Below are 19,108 nucleotides of genomic sequence, written 5' to 3'. Positions count from 1 at the left end.
GAAAAAGTATTGAAGATGTTAACATGTATGCTGGATACATATTGCAACTTTTTCTTAATTTATCCAGTCTTGTTTTGTAAATAAATCCATGTAGACACAATTTAAATTTTAAGTTTTTCTACAAAACTAGAAGGCTTTGGTGTGTCTAAACTTTGCATTTGTAGCATGAGTTTGCAGAGGTGAAATTCAGCCAGTTATTCAGTGATCATTGCAGATATACATCTGGATGACCATTTAGCTGAATACCATGCTGCCATCTTTTCTAACATAGAGGGCGAACAGAACAGACTCTTAAAACAGATGCACAAAAAGAAACCTTTGCATTTGCATACACCAAAAAAGAAAAAAACTCCACAAAACTCCATTGGTTCTCTTGTGTATTGCAAATGTGCCAAGGTGCAATATGCAGAAGCATGAACCAAAATAAAGAGCTAGGCTTAAAGGCAAGAGTTTCAATGAATAAAGTTGAAAGGATTTACAACTGCGGTCACCATCCATATTCATTGTATGGAAAAGAGCAGGCTGGACATTGTGTTTACTGTTTTGAGCAACATTAGGCTGAGCAGATGTTGCCAGCTCCCTCTATACAAGACATGTATTATCAGATACAAGAGCAGAATGTGTGACGCAAGACCATGTGTCTGAAGAACAGCATCGACACCTCAACGTATGATGCTCGGATCATCCTGCTGAATGTCACCAACCAACCCAACCCATCATTAGCAGCTGTGTCTAAATGACTGACAAGAGCTCAGTGTTCCAGCTGGCACAGTTCCCAATGAAAGCCACACGTTCTTTATGAGTACAGAGGCTGAGATCTGGAAATGTCAGTTCACACTTATCATGCTGCAGCTGGTTTGGTCTGGCTGTTTTTTTCCCCTTTACATTGGAGACAAGAGTCGGGCCGCCAGCGAGCGTCTGTCGGGCTAGTTTTTGCGGTGTGTTCAACACGTCGGCTCTCGTCAGGCTCACGTCAGTGGCAGTTGGCCAGATTCAGCATGGTGAATCGGTTTCGGGGCTGTCGGTGAGAGTGGAATCTGATTGGATGTTCAGTTTAGCGAACGAGTCAATGCACGACAATTAAAGTGAAACTAAAGAAAGATAGCAAGTAGGCTATGTTAAGACAGCACAGACAGAAGGCTGAAATAATGCTATCCTACCCGAGTATTCCAAAATACGAATATTTTCATAACATGAGCCACTTAAAATGAAGAAAGTTATCAACATAACTGATATTCAAAATGGTAAGCAAATGATCCACGTTCACATGGATTTACCAAAACGATTAAAAACGCTGTATTATGCTGCCAGGCCAGTAGTTGGCAATGTCACTTTGTAAAGAAACACTACGCGCCTATAATGAACACGTAATACGCATGACGTCACCGTTTTCCCAAATTCGCGTTTTTGTAGTTTACATGGAGACAATAAAGGTATCGTTTTAAAAAATGTGCACTTTAAAACCGGTTTTCAAAAGTTTGCATTTACAGGCCCCCAAAGCACCGTTGTCGTAGAAATGAATGGCCAAAATGCATACAAAGTTCTCTGTTGTTAGTTGAAAATGGTGTTGTGTAAACGCCCCCTAAATACAGCACATAGAAACTGTAGTTCTGCATGACTGAAGAGAAGATCTTCTGCAGAGAAGATCTTAGCAATAAACACAACAATGGGTCCCTTTCGTTCAGTCACTCCGAGTTATGTCAGTGACTGACAAATGGGGATTTCGCTTAGAAGCCTATCACCTTCGAGTTCTTCCAAAACAAGCCAATGGCAAAACAATGCCATGGGTCTGCGGAATTTGCATAGTGCATCTCCGCCTCACTGCATGGGTATAAAAGGAGCAGCGCAGCAATCTCGCATTATGTTTTTGCTTCGGAGCCAAGTGTTTCTTTACTTCTCTCCACTGCAAGCTGTCTACGAGTTCTATATACGAGACGAGCGACTTGTTCCAGCGAGATCTCATTCCTGCTGCTGGTCTGTGCAGTGATCTACCAACAGTGTGTGTTTTCTCCCTGGGCGCTTCAGCACAGCTGTTGAGTTTTATCCTCTCTAAAAGAGAGCACACTGCACACTTTTTAAAGATGTCTCACCCATGTATTTCTGGGTGCGGTAGACAGATTAATTCTGCTGATGGGCACGAACGCTGCCTGGAGTGTTTGGGCGTAAATCACACTCAGGCAGCATTTGTGGATTCTCATTGCGGGAACATGACCATCGTAATGTTGCGATCGAGACTACTCGAATGACCTCCTTATAAATAGAGTCCCCTCTGCCACACCCCAATCTATTCTCTCCATGAGAGGGGATACTTTGGCTGGTGGCCAGGGTTATCTGAGGCTGACGGTGTGGAACAACCACCCTCTTCCACATTGCAACACGTGAGGTTTCCGGATGAGGTTGCTGGCCAGCCTTGTGGCGAGCCCAGCGTTTCATTTGGCGTCCTGGCAGATAACGTCATGTCTATCGCCGCATCACAAGGTGGGCTTGAGTCATCTGGAGATGAAGACTCTGCTGTGCTGCCTCCTTCGGGGGTGCCAGCATTGCCCGAGTCTGATCCAAAACTGACTGCCATGCTTTCCTGGGCAGCCGCGAGCATCGGGCTTGTGTGGAACCCTCCGCCATGTCTCGAGCGCTCAAGGCTTGATGATTGGTTTTTGTGGGCGGCGTGTGCTGACACCCTTCAGCACCTGCCCCCAATTCCTTTCTTCCCGGAAGTGCATGAAGAGGTCATGAGATCGTGGAAGTCTACTTTGACTTTTCGCGACTGCTCAGTGGCCTCTTCCACCTTCTCTGCCCTTGATGAGGCCGCGGCCAAAGGGTACACTGGGGTCCCCACGGTGGAGCGTTCTGTGGCGATGCAACTGTGTCCCCAGAGCGCCTCCACCTGGCGTGGCGACCCTAAGCACCCCTCTTAAAGCCTGTAGATTTTCGTCTACTCTGGTGGCGAGGACCTATAGAGCTGCGGGGCGGGCCGCCTCCTCACTGCATGCTATGACCATCCTCCAGGTCTACCAGGCCAGGGTGCTCAGAGACATGCACGAGGGTAGGGCTGATTCAGGGCTCATGGAAGAGCTGCGTGCCGCCAACGACCTTGCTCTACGGGCGGTGAAGAAGACCGCACGATCCCTGGGTCAGGTGATGTCCACATGCGTGGTCCAGGAAAGACACCTCTGGCTTAACCTGGCTGATATGCGGGAGGCTGAGCGAACCCTGTTCCTCAACTCCCCCATATCCCAGGCTGGCCTCTTCGGCGGCACGGTCGAGGACTCTGCCCAACAGTTCTCGGCCGCCCAGGAGCGGACGGAGGCTATTAAACATATTCTGCCCCGGCGGCCAGCTGCTTCTAGGAAGGCGCCCAGCCCGTACCAGCCACGCAGCCTGCCAAATGCCAGGCAAAGTGGCACTCCTGATACGGGCAGCTCAGAGAAGGGTTGCAGTCTTCTCAGGAGGTGGTTGCAGGGCCACTCCTTCCCCCGGTGGAGGGCCGGGGGAGAATCTTTTGTTCTCCCTTAAAGAAAGAACTGACATTCCCATCTCATCCCCAGAGGCTGCGGATGGCAGTGTGCGACACTCCGCCTCATCACTCTCGTCCCCCTTGTCGCCAGACCCCTGCCAGAGGAGGTCGCCACGGAACGCTCGTCCTTCCCTGGACTCCTCTGTCAGGATGCGGCACATGACCGTGCCCCCACACGGGAACGCTCCGCCTCCCACGTCTGGGCTGGTCATTCCGCCTCGCTGCCCCATCGTGGGTGCCCCATCGCCCCCCTGTGGTTCACTGGTTCAGTTTTTGGGAGCCTGGCTAGAGCTTCCCAATCTGTCCCGCTGGCTCGCGAGAACCATCAGTCTCGACTATGCGATTCAGTTCGCACGGTCTCCTCCCCGCTTTCGGGGAGTTTGCTATACCATGGTGGGTGGCAATTCCCCTGTCATGCGTGTGGAGGTCGCCACCCTACTGGCGAAGGGTGCGATCGAGACCATCCCTCCAGCCAAAATGAAGTCCGGCTTCTACAGCCCATACTTCATTGTACCCAAGAAGAGCAGTGGGTTGCGTTTCGTCCCCCTGCCACAACCACTGTACCGCTGGAACAGCCGGGAGTTCAGTCTCGGCTCCTCAGCATAGCATTATGCGAGAGTGCCGCGCTGCTCCTTTTTTACCCACGCGGTGGGGCGGAGTTGCGCTATGCAAATTCCGCAGACCCATGACATTGTTTGCCATTGACTCGTTTTGTAAGAACTCGAAGGTGATAGGCTTCTAAGCGAAACCCCCATTCATCAGTCACTGACGTAACGTCTCCGTTACCTCCTCAGGAAACGAGGGTTACATACGTAACCGAGACATTTTATTAGGTGTTAGGTGTCAATAACGCTGCAGCGGTTTGTTACCACATGTGATAGTCAAGAATGTGTGTTTTTATGTGTGGGCATTGAGGCAGGTAAAAGTATTTCTTTTGTGAGTGGATGGGTGGTACCTGGCTATCTGTGGTTATTAGTTTGGTCCACGTGTGGGCATCTGGTTTAAGGGCTTATTTTTCTGACAGCTCTGTTCCATGTTAAACGAAAACATACGATTCAGTTGACAGGTGACAGGTCTTGTCACGCCCACTTGTCTTTGTGCATTTGGACAGATGCTCCCTGTCTCTATGGAAACAACCTGGTTCCTGTTCAGTGGATTCAATCATGGCGGCCAAGGAGATTGTGAAAGTGTTAGTCCAGCTGAAGTGCCGTGTGGAGTGCAGCCCATCTCTGAGGTAATTCCTAAATAGACACTCCAGACACAGACGTGCACCAACAAGTCTGGAAGCAGATTTCCATAGTAAAGACACAGGAAGCATAATTTCTACTATTACTAGTGTTTGCTAAAGCAAGCTCAATTTTTCAAGTTTCTTTTTTAATTTAGTTTTTTTTTTGTAAATATATTTTAGTAGGTTATTTATTTATTTACAGTCTGTTTTTGTATTCTTACCTATTAACTACTTTGCATTTTATATATGAAATGTGCTATGTAATAATAATAATAGTAATAATTGTAATTCATTTCCTAGAATAAGTTATTATTATCGTTAATAATAATAATAACTTATTATAGGAAATTATAAAAACAACAACAGCAAAAACAACAACAACAATAATAAAAAATGTATCATTATTATTCATTATTATTGGTTTCTTATAATAATAATTATTATTAGTCTTTATTTTCACTTGACAATAAAACAGAAAAAAGATTTGCACACCACCACCAACTACACAATAATGTTGTTATTATTATTAGCCTATAACTTTCAACAATAAATAACTTTTAATTTCACATTTATTTATTGTTTTCCTTATTATTGTTTTGCTCTATTTTAATGTTATTTAATTATTTACTGTCTAAAATGTTTTTATAATCTTACCTCTAAATACTATCATCATTATTGGTTTCTTATATGTACAATAACAATTATAGTTATTTTAAGATACCAATTATAATAATTATAGCAATAATAAAAAAATAATTATAGCAATCAAATAATAATATAATAGTAATTATTATTATTATTATTATTGTCGGTTTCTTATAATAGGTATTTATTATTGTTTTCTACATTTTCACCTGACAATAAAAAAATAAAAAATAAAATAAAAAAAAAGGATCTGCACAACCACAACATCATAAAGAAATTGAAGGTGGTTCTCATGACCCAGAAACCACCTAGCAACCGCATAGAAATTCCTAGCAATCACCTAGCAAAACACTAACAGCCACTTTGTACACCTTAACAACTACTCACATCTACTTTCAGCAACTGTTCACCATATCTGTTTCACCAAACCAGCCATGCTGCCATGTGGAAATAAGCATTTATTTCACTCTCCCGATACCAGCATGTGAGAAAAAAATACATTTGCAACCAGCATTAGTTCGTAATTACAATGGCAGAATTTCCACCATTATAGGTTATAAGACCACAACTTCCCTCAGGATACTATATACTGGTATGTTTCTCTTTTTCATTCTCTTTTTCTACACAAATCGCAGCTTTGATTTAGTAAACAGCGCTCTGGGGGTAAACACTGACATGAAAAGCACAAATTCAGGATGTAATCCAGCTCTTGGACAAAACCATGCTGTTTGAATTAGCTCTACGCCTACTTCTCAGCCAGAGCACTGACGTTCACAATGAGGCTTACCAGAACTGCTGGCTCTTATAAACCACCAGGACCGGTCCAAACCTCCAAACCCCTATGCTCATCATAACATATTACTCTGTGAAGACCATAGAAAAAAAAGACAATTCATCCCTGGGAAAAATTCACTCTAATGTCATGAAAATTGTGCTGTGACACTGGCATGCATAACAGGTGTTGTAATGCATGGCATGATGCATGCTGAGAAACTAGGGCTGATTATATTTTGCAATATATTTTACAATATATTAAGTAACACTTTACAATAAGGTTAACATTAGTTAAATACTTTAGTTGAACTAAGAATGAACAATTACTAACAATTTTACAGCATCTATTAATTTTAGTTCACATTATTTTCGACATTTAATAATACATTTTACGTCTCCTGAAGACATTCCAGTAAGCTAATTTTACATCACACTTAAGAGAGCATTATGACAGAGGTATTTTACTAGCATCACTTCTGTCGAAAATGTCCATTTCAATGAATAAATATAATTAATAATTATTGTTATTATTGGTTTCTTTTTCTTATGGTAATTATATTAACATTTTAACTTTCACCTAACAACAACAACAACAACAACAACAACACAATAATAATAATAATTATTATTATTGTATTAATCACTTATCTTTTGGCATATTCACTCTGAAATGTTTTATAGTATATATAATAGAAGTAAAAATATATTGTTATTTAGATAAATAGTGCCGCTCATTACTGTGTTATAATAATAAATACTATATGTAATTACATGGGTGTGTACACACACACACACACACATGCAGAGAGAGAGAATACACAGCATGACTTCATGATCAGTGCATAGTATCACAAATATCCTACCCCCACCCCAATGCCAGCTAAGCCTGCAAATTGATTGATTGCATGCTCACAAGAAGAAATGGCAAGGTGACAAGGTCAATAAAAGTAACGGGAGTCATACAGGCCAAAATAAAACCATAAACCACAGCCAAGAAGAACAAAAGTCACAAGGGATTTTGTTCATGTGCAAATATGAATGGACTGTTTCACTTAGTTATACAGGAAATTAGCTGTCAATCTTTGCTGAACCATTATTTAGCATTATCATTTTATCAATACCTATTGTCTTCAAACTTAGTCAAATTATTTGATAGATATTATAGCTTAATGTGTAAAGCAAACAATTTTTTAAATAAAATATTCATTTATATTTCAAATAAATTTGCTTAGTATTTAATTTCATATTATATTGTAGGTCCCCATTCATCACCATTATGTTTAATAGGTTATAAAGATTTAAAAACAAAAAACAAATACAATGTTATTAGGACACTTGTCTGGATATACTGTAAGCACAAGCCAACAGCCAAAGATAATTTAGACAGATTTACATTTAAGATTTCAAATAGGTTTTATGAGCAGGAGTTATCCTGAGATGTTCTGAGATGAACAATACATTGTTTCCTCATAACTCTCTGGCTGAATGCAGAAAATGCACAATCAGAATTATTGCATCCCAAATCACAGTACATTATACAGTAAATAGTAGCCATCTTGCTGTCTGTGGCTGATCAACTTTCTAAAGTGTCATAAACTGTCCATTTTCAGATAAAAAAAAAAGTAAAAAAGGTCATTATAACATGATGCAATGCGACTTTACATCTCCAAATTCTGAGGAATAATGTCAGAATTGGGATATGTAAAGAATTCTTGCAATTTTAAGATATAAAGTCACACTGCATGATCAGAATTGTGTTATAAATTTAGAATTGTGTTATAAACTCATAATTCAGAGAAAAAACAATTGCGTCACAAACCCATAGCCGCAACTAAAAAAGTCTGAATTGAGGAATGTTAACTAAATGTTAATATGCTTGGATTTGCATTTCCATGGCAGAAACGAGCTTCCATTTAGTTTCCCCTGCTTGCACTGTGATTGAAAATACATATTTCCTTTAAATATAGAGTTCATGACATGCAATGCTAGCTGGTTAATTTTTTTTAAAGATATTGTAAAATACATCTCCATTAAGACTTTTTGTCTTCGGCTGTGACACTTATCTAAAGGCTCAAGTGTATGCTTGTTTGTGCTGTATAAAAGCAACTTTTGCATGATATAAATACATATGTGCAACAGATGCTACAGATTCATTGTACATGTCGTTTTTGAGTGTTAACTTATCCGTAATGCTTTGTGCTTTTTAAAAAATATTAACAATAATAAATAAAATCAAGTTAAAATTTCTTGTGGATCGATACGGAATCATTTGAGACCATCACAATGTGAGGAGGACAAAAGAGAAGCAAGTATCTATTTTCTCAGTTCTTTAACACTGTACCTCTATCAATCTCCACCTGTCTGTCAGTTCTTTTTATTCTGTCCCTGAAGAAGAGGCGATCTTGACTCTCATGTCTCTTTCACCTGGTGTGTGCCGCCAACAGTGAGGCAGCAGTTTTCTCAAAATTATTCCATTTGTACTCTTTCCCTTGTATGAGATGTATTCATTTCTATACATATCTTTCTCTCCACTTATGTCTTTCTCCAGTTTGCATATTCCCAGCCAGGATTTTATTACCTGTAAAAACTTTTATGAAATGCTCAAGTGTTTCTATCAACCTCTGCAGGGGCACGGGGACAAGGTAGAGTGCTCTTGCATCTCTTGTGTGTTAATAGTTTTCGGAGCTGTGCTTCAGTGAACTCATTTCTCGGCCTCAGGCACAGATGAGCTCGGGGGGCTTCTGCTTCCTGTTTTTGCTCACCTGTGTCAGCTCACAGACAGACTTGAGTAATAAATCTGTAATTAATAAAAGTCTATAGGCTCTAGTTATAAACCTGTCAGTCACATTTATGTCAATATTTGCATTAGCAGTCAAATTTAATGTTGTTCTTCTTTTATTATCTTAGAACATAATAGTTATAGGAGTGTGTACTTTTGTTAATGGAATTTGTCATATTCAGCCTGTTAAATATCAAATGAATGAATGCTATTTTTTTAATTTGTGATTTATAATTATTTAATTATTTTTAGATTTATATTAATTACTATTTATTTAAACATTTTGAGGGCACACAAGTCTACAAAAATACAGAAGTTGACATATAGTGAGAAGAGTAAAAAAATATTTTTTTAGCAGATAAACACGGTATATTTACTGTACATGCACTATTAATTTTCATATTCAACTTAATATTCACACCTCACACTTAATGCTCAACAATATTATTGATCTGCCTGCATTGACACCATTACATGATAACTGAACTGAGCTGGACAATGACATCACTGTTTTCTCCAGAGTGGCTATATAATGAACTAAATTAATAACTTTTTTTACAGCAAAAATGATCCATCACTGAACGTACTTAAGCTAGCCTATGAAACTATTTTCTTCTAGCTCTGGTGTACAGCAGAAACAAACTCTGTTGCATTATTTTCCTGTTATCACTGTATAGCGTTGCTTTGAAACAATCTGTATTGTAAAAAGCGCTAGCTATAAAAATAATAAATAAAAGGTGACTAATTTTCATCAAGCCAAATGAATCCAATCCAATTTTAGATTCTGTATGTTCAGTTTATATTTATGAACCCTAAACTTTGAAATCTGATTTACATATTAATTTACATGTAAGTTAGCAGAACTCAAAAAATTGAAGGCAATCGATTGCCTCAATTTTTTTAAAGTTTTGAAATTCAAAGTTTAAGTAAGCAGAACTGGCAGATTTTAAGTTTGTACTTAAACATTTCAAGTTAAACGTACAGTATGGGATTTTTTCTCCACTAGGGGTCGCTAACCTATTTACAATAACAAAGGCGTAGTTTGATAACGCAACATTTGCTAAGAATTATGGATCTTGTCGTCAACGTCAAGCCGACCGATCTAATAATGTTTATGAATGAGTGAATACATCGATGCTTTTATCATGACTGTGATATGAAGCAGTTCGGGATTGCTAAGAGACAGCTATCAGCTCCAAACGCGACGCGAGTCCCGCGGATATAAAAGGAATATGGACATTTCATTCTACCGAACTACACGCAGAATTACTACTCACAGGTCAGTTTATTAGACAAATTAAACTTGTGAGGTAACGCAGCGCTGTTTCACTTGGTCTAACATTACACTAGCACACTAAACTGCATTTGAATGTGTTGAAATGTATGTGTCTGTCTGTATGAGACTAGCAGTAAACTAGATCAACATTAGAATAACATACAGATCATATTCTGACATTTTATCATTGTTGAACTATATAACATTGATTAGTTTTATGTAAATGTGCTCACCTGTTTAATAAAGTACATGTAGAAGCGGTCGAAGTCTCGGACATGGAGCTCTCGTTTATACTGTCTATGGGAGCTCTCGGCATCTCGAAAACACCGCGCTGATATTGATTCTCGTTTTAGTTCTCCTTTTTTTATCCAAAGTCTGCTTGCCATGGTCCGTAATGTTTGAACGAAACAACAACAGCGTGCAAATAGACATTGCGAACTACAGTGGTCCACGTCTGTCGTCTTGGTTACTATCAGAGGGCTCTGGTTCATAACTCTGGTTACCATGGCAGCACGAGCAGAAACCAGGGACAACGCGGATATGACGCCATTGACTGCGACAAAACGGAAATAAAGAAACGTGCCGTGTCTTCGAATTAAATTAAAATTTCTCCTGGTTTGAAAGTTGTTGGAAACAGTCGGGATAATGTAAGTACACAACTAAAAAAAATATATAACATAAATATAGTGATTTTTGCTATTTTTAAAGCAAAAAAGTTACATATTGTGCCTTTAAGAACAATTAAAATCAAAGTACACAATTTCATACATTTAACTTAAAACCTTCATGTAATCTCAATGTGAACACTTTCATTAGTATTAACTTATAGTTTTAACAAGCTAGTTTGCTAACATACTATTATGTTATCATGCTAACAATAGTATGTTATACAGCACTTGCTGCATGAGTGCAACAATATAAAGATTTTATATGCTCTCAAATCAAGCCGCATGCACCACTTGTCACCATGATGGTAACGATCCTAAAACCAACATTAACAGAAATTCTTCTAAATTAGCATAACAAAACATTAATCAATACTCAATCTCCCACTTAACATTAATCTTGCACAAAAAAAACATTATATTACACTTAATTTTAGCATTTACTCTCCCATTCAAGTGCCATCGGCAAAGCATCCTGGGAAATAGACATCCCAGCCGTTTCAGTTAAACTTAAGTTTGTTTAAATTAAAATCATTTCATAAAACTCAAAACAATGAAACAGTTCAGTTTACTTAAAATATATCAGTTCTGTGAACTTGAAAGAAAAAGAAAGTGCTAAATACTCATAAAAGTTAATTTGACTGAACTAATTAGTTTAATTTAAGTTTGTTATACTCAAACCAGTTAATTATTTTGAGCGTTAGGGTTTACAGATATCACTGCTTCAGTTGCCGCATTCAGAACCGGAGAAAGTCACTGAAATAATGTCACCTGAGCCACCATGCCTTGGTGACATAGCCTATCTAAAAAATAAAGCTGATATATATGTCAGAAGAGCTTTTTAGCAAATATTTTGTAAATATTCAGTCTCCTCCACTGAGCCGTTTGTAACACGCAAGACGTAGGCCTACATAAACATATGCATGTTCGTGAGACATGTTTACAAGCTTTATTTTACTTGTTGATCAGATCAGACTCTTTCAATCTGAATTTCATTCAGATCGAACTCAGTCAAGGGTGTTTCCCAAAAGCATTATTAGCCAAATATGATTGTAAGATCCATTGTTACCAGCATGACTCTCATCGTTGACTCATAGTAGGAAAAAAACTGTCTGGTCAAGCGTCAACTGTCTGGTTACCTTCTTTTGTGTTCAACAGAAGAAAGAAACTCATACAGGTTTGGAACAACATAAGGGTAAGTGCATGATGACAGAATTTATGTAGCGAGTTCCATCGTTGTACGGGATACGTACCCTAGATCGATGGATGTGTTTACATGCAGACTTTTCAGATTTTCAGTCCAATTGAGCCATCAGTCTTATTACTAATGGATTATTTGGTTGCATGCAAACATAGCCAATGATCAGATTTGACAACCGGATTTAATTTTTATACCAGGTGTGACTCTCAAATTGTCCTGCGCATTTAAAGGGAGACAAGAATAGATCAAATAACGTCTATATTGGCAGGCAACCAAAGTCAATACTCTTCTCCAATTCATGAATAATGCAGGCAACCACAGAGAAAGAAAACCATTTAGTAAATATCAAAATTGTATTGTCTCTTTATGGATTTTATTCTTATTCTAAATTGTTCGGCATTTCAAAATGCTCATTCCAACCCCTTTCAAACTCAACCACACAATATTTTTCATAAACTGAGAGAGGTTAATACCACTAACATTAATGTTAGACAGACATAAACTACCCATACTTATGTATTGAATGCAATGACGTGACGTTGCAGTTCAGCGCATATCAGCTAAACTTTAGTTGTGACTTGTACAGCATATTTCAAGTTGTGAGTTTGTTTACATAACTGAACTGATTATAAACACAACCATACTCTTGTAAAAAAAGAAGTACACTATAGCACTCTTTTAAAAAGAGTACTTATTATGGAAAAATATACTTTAAAGAATATACTTTGGTGTGAACTGAATGTAATGTTTTTTGTAATAATTTGGCGCTATGAGATGTAGATACCGATGAAATCGCTACCAAATTGAGTTAAGGACCTATCAGCCTGCGCCATCTAGAGTTTCATGACAGAACTTGGTATTATTAGCAAGTATGTTTAAGATTTGAAGTACACTTACAAGTGCACATTCAATATGATTGAGCACACTTCTTTTTCAAAAGTGTATTAAGTACTCTAAATGGGACTGACAACTGTATTACGCTGCTGTGTGAACGTAGCTTTTGAATGTGCTACAATAAATAATGACGAAAAAAATTAGCTGAGCTTCCTCAAATCAATGACATTCAGATCATTTGAGCAAGAGCTTTTTCTTTTGACAAATGTGACATTTAACAGTAGCCCACCATTCCTACTTGACATCCCTTGCCCACTCATGTCACACTTACCGCGAGCTTTATGGCTGATGTCCCGGATATACTCATCATAACGGAGGGGTTCATCATCCTCATTAAACACCATGTCTTCTACTGTGATGTTGTCTTTATCCATCTCTGTGTACGGCCCCTCCACGGCAAAGTAGCATGGCCGGTCATCTTTCTTATTATCGCTAAACATGAGCATGGCGTGTTTGTGCCAGCCGAAATGATGGTGCATCCTGAGCACAAACTCACCCAGCTTCTGGTGGGTAGGGCCGGTGTTGGTGATGGACGAGTACAAATGGAAACCCAGCGCCCTCGCCCCACCCGTGATCATCGGAACCTCCCAATGCGTGGTGAAGCGGGCCACAGGTGAGGACGAGTAGTCACAACCCGGCCCGATGAAAGCCCAAGGGTCATATGAAAACTTTAGGTCCACGGCCACAAGAGGAGCCACTGAATCCGAACACACTCCTTCTTTGTTTTCGCTGCTATTGAAGACCAATTGTAGATGGTAGCCAGGCAGCAGGTTGGGGTCAGAATTCACCTTGTCCAGGGCCCAAACTAAGGCAGGGCCCACCCGGGGCCATGCCCAGGGGTACTCTGTGTTGTGTAGAGGTAGGATGACTGCCAAGGTGATGTTCTGTTGAGGTGGATAGGGACTGAGAGACTGAGGCTGGTTTTGAGGGAGGGGCTCCAGTCCAACCACTCCAAATGACACACCACTCAGCAGAACTAGAAGAGTTAGCCTCAATGGCCCCATCCGGAACGGTTTCATTCTCAAATTGAATAGTAAGGACTAAGACTCTGAAAATCAAGACAGAGACACATTTGAGATGCACTTTCTGCAGAACAGAGAATGCCCATCATTCACAAAGTTACTTGTTTATTCATAGAAATGAAATGAGAAAAGAAAATATTATACTACTAAAAATGTCTACTACTTCAACAATCAGTAGAATGTGATGCTATGAAAAATAACTGTTCTCTAATTGCATCACGCGTCCATGAATAACTTTAAAAATCCATAGAATCGTTCTGTTGGACAAAATGTTCTTTATAGTGCACAAAGTTTCTTCAGATCATTAAAAATTTCTTTGCACTAGGAAAATGTTGTTCTTTTAAAAAACTGTTCACTGAAACAGGACCCTTCTTTGAAGGACCCAAAGTGGTTATTTTATGGCATGCTGCGAAAAAACAAAACAAAACAAAACAACACCTTTTGAAACCTTTATTTTTTAGAGGGTAGGCTACCATTAATTAAACGTATTATATAAATGCATTCTTAATAATTGATAAGACTATCCTATAATAATAGTTATTTAATTATAATAATAATAATATATTTCACAGGGCCGTTCTCAACCACATTCGCACATGACACGTTTTGGTTCAAAAACCGAATCAAACTGAACCATGGGGTTTGGAGACGCGTTATTACACATTTAACACACTTTTCACTTTACACGCCTTAAAACGTCAAGCTGAAAAACAAACAAACAAACAAAAAAAACGATGCGTTATTGAACTTATAAAGAGTGACGCAAGTGTACACAGACCAGAATTTCCCAACGCAGTCGACGGGACGCAAGAACGCGTCCTCACTTTAACCTTAATATATTAAAGCACACTTTTAAATAAAGCTTTACTGAACAGAATAAAAATAGTTCAATTAAATTAATTAGTATATTACCACAGGTCAGGTCGTCATTTGGAATCATCCCACTTGCAAGTCTGCCGTTCTTTCCAACCATTAAAATCCGTGTCTCGTGAATGTGGTGGCAAAACTGTTCCCTCTGAGAAAACGCGTCGATTACTGCAGCTCAAACCGACTCACCCAACTTACAGGAGTGAAACTTTGGTCTCTTGACCCTCTCCATAGAAACCACCATGATTTCTCGAGCCTCCCTCTTTCTCCGAATGCGCTGAGGAAACGGGATTCGCAAAGAGGAAATCTTTCTCGGTGCGCCTGTGAATTTCTTGGAAACTTTGTTAATGAGTATAGATGCTTCTGTAGTTAAAAATTTTTCACCGTGTCCTCTTCTCCTTGTTTTCCCGACTGGAGAAGATAGCTAAATCTCAGCGGGTTTGGATTTGATTCAGAATGCGCGCGATATCACACACAAAAAAAAGTGAAGTCAAAGTAAAAAGCGCGTTCACATCTGCATCCATAAAACTCGAATGATAAACTCAAAATATTTAGTTGACAACAAAACGAAAGGTGCAGGTTTATTGTGAGGCACACTCTATGTTTGAAGTCTATTCTTCCACATCCTCATCCAGTGAGTGTCGGGTCAGTCAATGCGATGTAAAGCTCAAGGTGGGAGGAGGAGAGAAGTGAGAGAGGGAATGACACAGTGTGCTAGTCTAAAGTGCAGGCGGGAGAGGAGGAGGAGGAGAGAGAGAGAGAGAGAGAGAAAGAGATGTAGAAAAAATGTTTACAGCACTGTTGCACAGCCATGTGGCACCAGATAGATAGATAGATAGATAGATAGATGGATGGATGGATGGATGGATGGATGGATGGATGGATAGTTTTTAAAAAAAAATATTGATTGAGGACATTTGTGGCTTAGCGAATATGAATTCATAATTTGTTTAGGCATTATTTAGCCACTTGACACATTTGTTGTAGCTACAAGATCACTGTGCCCCACACAGGATGAACATCCACTTTATTATTGTACAACAATGACCTGACCTTTTGCATGGGAATACAAAGGAAAAACAGCTCGCTGGAGAGATGAGAAGGCAGGACTTGCCGTGTTGTCCCTGCCACTGTGTGAGCATTTTGGAGTCCATATCGACCTCCGGCATTTTAATCACATGCTTTTCTTCCTCCTCATTGTTCCATTTTTTTTCACCCACTTCCTCCCAATTAAAACGTTCTATTTTTGTGCAGTCCATTACACTTTTATTGGCTTTTGCTCCTCCCTCTCCTCCGCTCTGTTCTGTTCTCCGTTTGGCCTTCTGCGGGAGCGTCTCATCTTGCGCCGTCCTCAGCAGCCCTCACCCTGACAAACAACTTCCAGATCAATAAAGCACAGGGAGGACCTCGGCTGCTGGCTTCCCGTACGCAGAGCGCGCCGGGAAAGACATGCTGCGCGCCAGGCCAGCACCTCCCGGTTATGGTTGGTCGTAAATAAGAAGTGTAGGGGGGGCTGATAAACTGTGTTCCACTTTCTCTTTCCCCAACTCCAGGAGGGCAAATGTGTTACTTTCAAATTTCTGCCAATGACCCAGCTGACCAACTGCCCTTCCATTCATTCCCTAATTCCCCATGCTGCTTATCTGAACACCCCCTTGCACCTTTGACCTCATCCGGTCAACCACACACACACCAGTGGCTGCAGTTTCCAAAACAGGATGTGTTGCACCCTTACTCACTCTGTCACTCGCTTTTTCTCTGACAATGCTGAATACAGCATACTACCATTTCACTTTTATTTCTGCTGTATATTTATACTGTGTGCAGTGTAATAATTTTCCTTATGCATGAAATACCCAGACTCATTGCATCAAAATGTCCAGTTTTTAGAGCACACTGCACAGAATACAGTATCCCACAATCCAATGCGCTCATTCTGGACTTTCTTTTCCTCATGACAAAGGAACGGAAGTTACATCAGCAGCAAAATTAATATTTTTCTTGACTCGTTATTTGATCAGACCACCAGGAGTTACGACATTTTGTAAAATATTTAAATGTAAAATGTATATACTTAAGGATTTCTGGTGAAAGAATGAGCTCATTATTTATACAATTTTATGATAATTAATTTTTTAAAAAAATAATTGAATTGTTTCACTGGCTCTTATTTAGTCTTTGATTAAAGAAATATGCAAATTACAGCTATGACAATTATATACTTTTTTTTTGGGGGGGGTATTTTTGGGGGGTAAATCACATACTGACATGTATAACATAAAATAATAATATTTATAATAACATTACTTAACTAATACTTTTATTATAACATAAATATTCTGATTTCACATGACTTTCACATGTAAAGCACTGACACAGAGAGTTTTCTTGATTGGCTTTGTGTAAGTAACTTAACTGTAGTGAACATCCAGCTTAATTTACTATAGTACTATGTATTTATATCTTAAAAAAGAATTAGATAGCAGTTTGCATTTTTTACATTTTTTTAATCCATAATGCATTAACTTTTACATACTACATTTAACAATTGTAGGCAGTATGCAGTATATACTGTGCCGTAGCAGTAGGCATTTTAGAACATAGCCTCTCTCTTTTTAGCATCTCCTGGTTTGTTATTACGGGTAACCTCCTCTCATCTCTTCCTTCTCCTCCCTCTCTCCTACGTTCTTCCGTATTACTCACACAAACTTAGAGGAGTTCAACCGCCAATAAATCCTCCACATTCAAAGTTATCTTCTCTGTTGCATACAAACACAAACAAGTAAGCTTTACCAATGATGTCTGTAATCACTATATGGTAGAAACGGAGCAGCCTACACACATTCCTGTGCGCGCAAAACTACGCACAAACTGTTCTTGCTTGTTTTGTTTTGGACTGAATTCTTCCACGGCCTAATGAAACTGCTTCCTCCCTCTGTGTTTCCAGGATGTTTGATGTTTGGAGTGATCTCTCATCCTTTTTTGTGGTCTTTGGTCACTGCCCTTTAAACCTCACACGAGGAGGTCCAGAATCACGGCACGGAAATGAAAAAGGAGGACCTTGCCTTTGAGTGAGAGTGTGAAGTGTCTTGATCTTAATAGCTGTGTAAACATTTAATTTGTATCTCATCTCTTGTCTGAATCAAAAAGTGGTCTGCTGCATTACCTCAGCACAGATAAGTCAGCCCCACTAATGACGCTTTGCATCTGCACAGCAGTGACTTCCTGTATGTGTACGTGGGAGGAAACTCTCGGCTCCCTCTCCCTCTTCCTAACGCACTTTCTCGCTCTGATTCCCTCAAAGCATCTTTACTAGTGCTCCTTTATTGAAATAATACAATGATTTTTCTGTGGAATAATATCCTCTCTGATCCTCTGGTTGTTTTACACTACAGATTTGGTATTTGGTGGGCTAACCGTCATGTTCACGCATTGTTATTATGTCGCTTTGGTAGGAGATCATTAGGCAGAAGTGGTGCAAGTGTACTTTGGAAAGGGATGTCAGCAGTTTTTAGTATAGTCTGACTCACAGTATGCATACACAAAAATAACCTGTGGCCTCTTTAACAGCACAAGTCCAACTCATACTCAAGATTCCCATGGCAACCATTATCAGCCAGTTGCCTTGTAACAAACCAGAAGTGATCAGTCAAATGATAATATCAATAAAAACAACTACCACCACAAAAAAACTAGATACATTTTGTAAGAGCATTTGCAAATAGCTGACATAATACAAATTTATTGTGAGTGGTTGTCAGGGCATTGCTATGCATTGCAAGGGTTGCCCACCCCCAAATCTCTGTGATATTCTGGTCTCTAGATATGACTCAGATTCCCTCCTTTAATGTAAGTCTAAAGGTGCGGTCACATTTACCATTGCATTTCAGTAGGAATCTGTAGGATCAGGAATTTCCCATAAGGGCAAAAATGTTGCATGTTTTTAAAGCGAAAAAACACAATGGACCTTTTTTTGTCTGCAAAATTCCACTAAGGCAGCGGTTCAAATTAATATTTTGTGTTAAATTATTTACTTATCTGGCAAGTAGCTGGGTGTCTTGTATCACCCCGAAGAGGCTTCTTTTTCGCAACAATCCGCTTACTGTACACTATCCCTTAGCATTGCCGTGCCCCCCAGTTTGGGAACCACTGCACTAACAGCTTGTTTCCACCGAACGGTATGGTACAGCAAAGTACAGTACACTATGCAATTATTTCCATTTCAGTTGTCAGAAGTTGACCA

General features: G+C 39.5%; 1 protein-coding gene across 1 annotated transcript in view; it reads right to left on the bottom strand.

Moving 5' to 3' along the window:
• The window catches only part of npr1a (natriuretic peptide receptor 1a), a 119,441-nt gene extending 103,848 nt beyond the window's left edge, over positions 1 to 15,593 (bottom strand). The window contains exons 1-2 of the mRNA XM_084130668.1: positions 14,911 to 15,593; positions 13,248 to 14,024 (exon numbers count right to left, since the gene is read on the bottom strand). Coding sequence (XP_083986794.1) covers positions 13,248 to 13,995 — 748 coding nt within the window. The 5' untranslated portion in view covers positions 13,996 to 14,024; positions 14,911 to 15,593. The remainder of the gene's footprint in view (positions 1 to 13,247; positions 14,025 to 14,910) is intronic.
• Between the last annotated feature and the right edge of the window lie 3,515 nt (positions 15,594 to 19,108).

Source organism: Abramis brama (assembly GCF_963993115.1).
Source record: "Abramis brama genome assembly, chromosome: 12".
NCBI classification, from domain to species: Eukaryota; Metazoa; Chordata; class Actinopteri; order Cypriniformes; family Leuciscidae; genus Abramis; species Abramis brama.
This window is presented reverse-complemented; position numbering and strand designations above follow the sequence as displayed.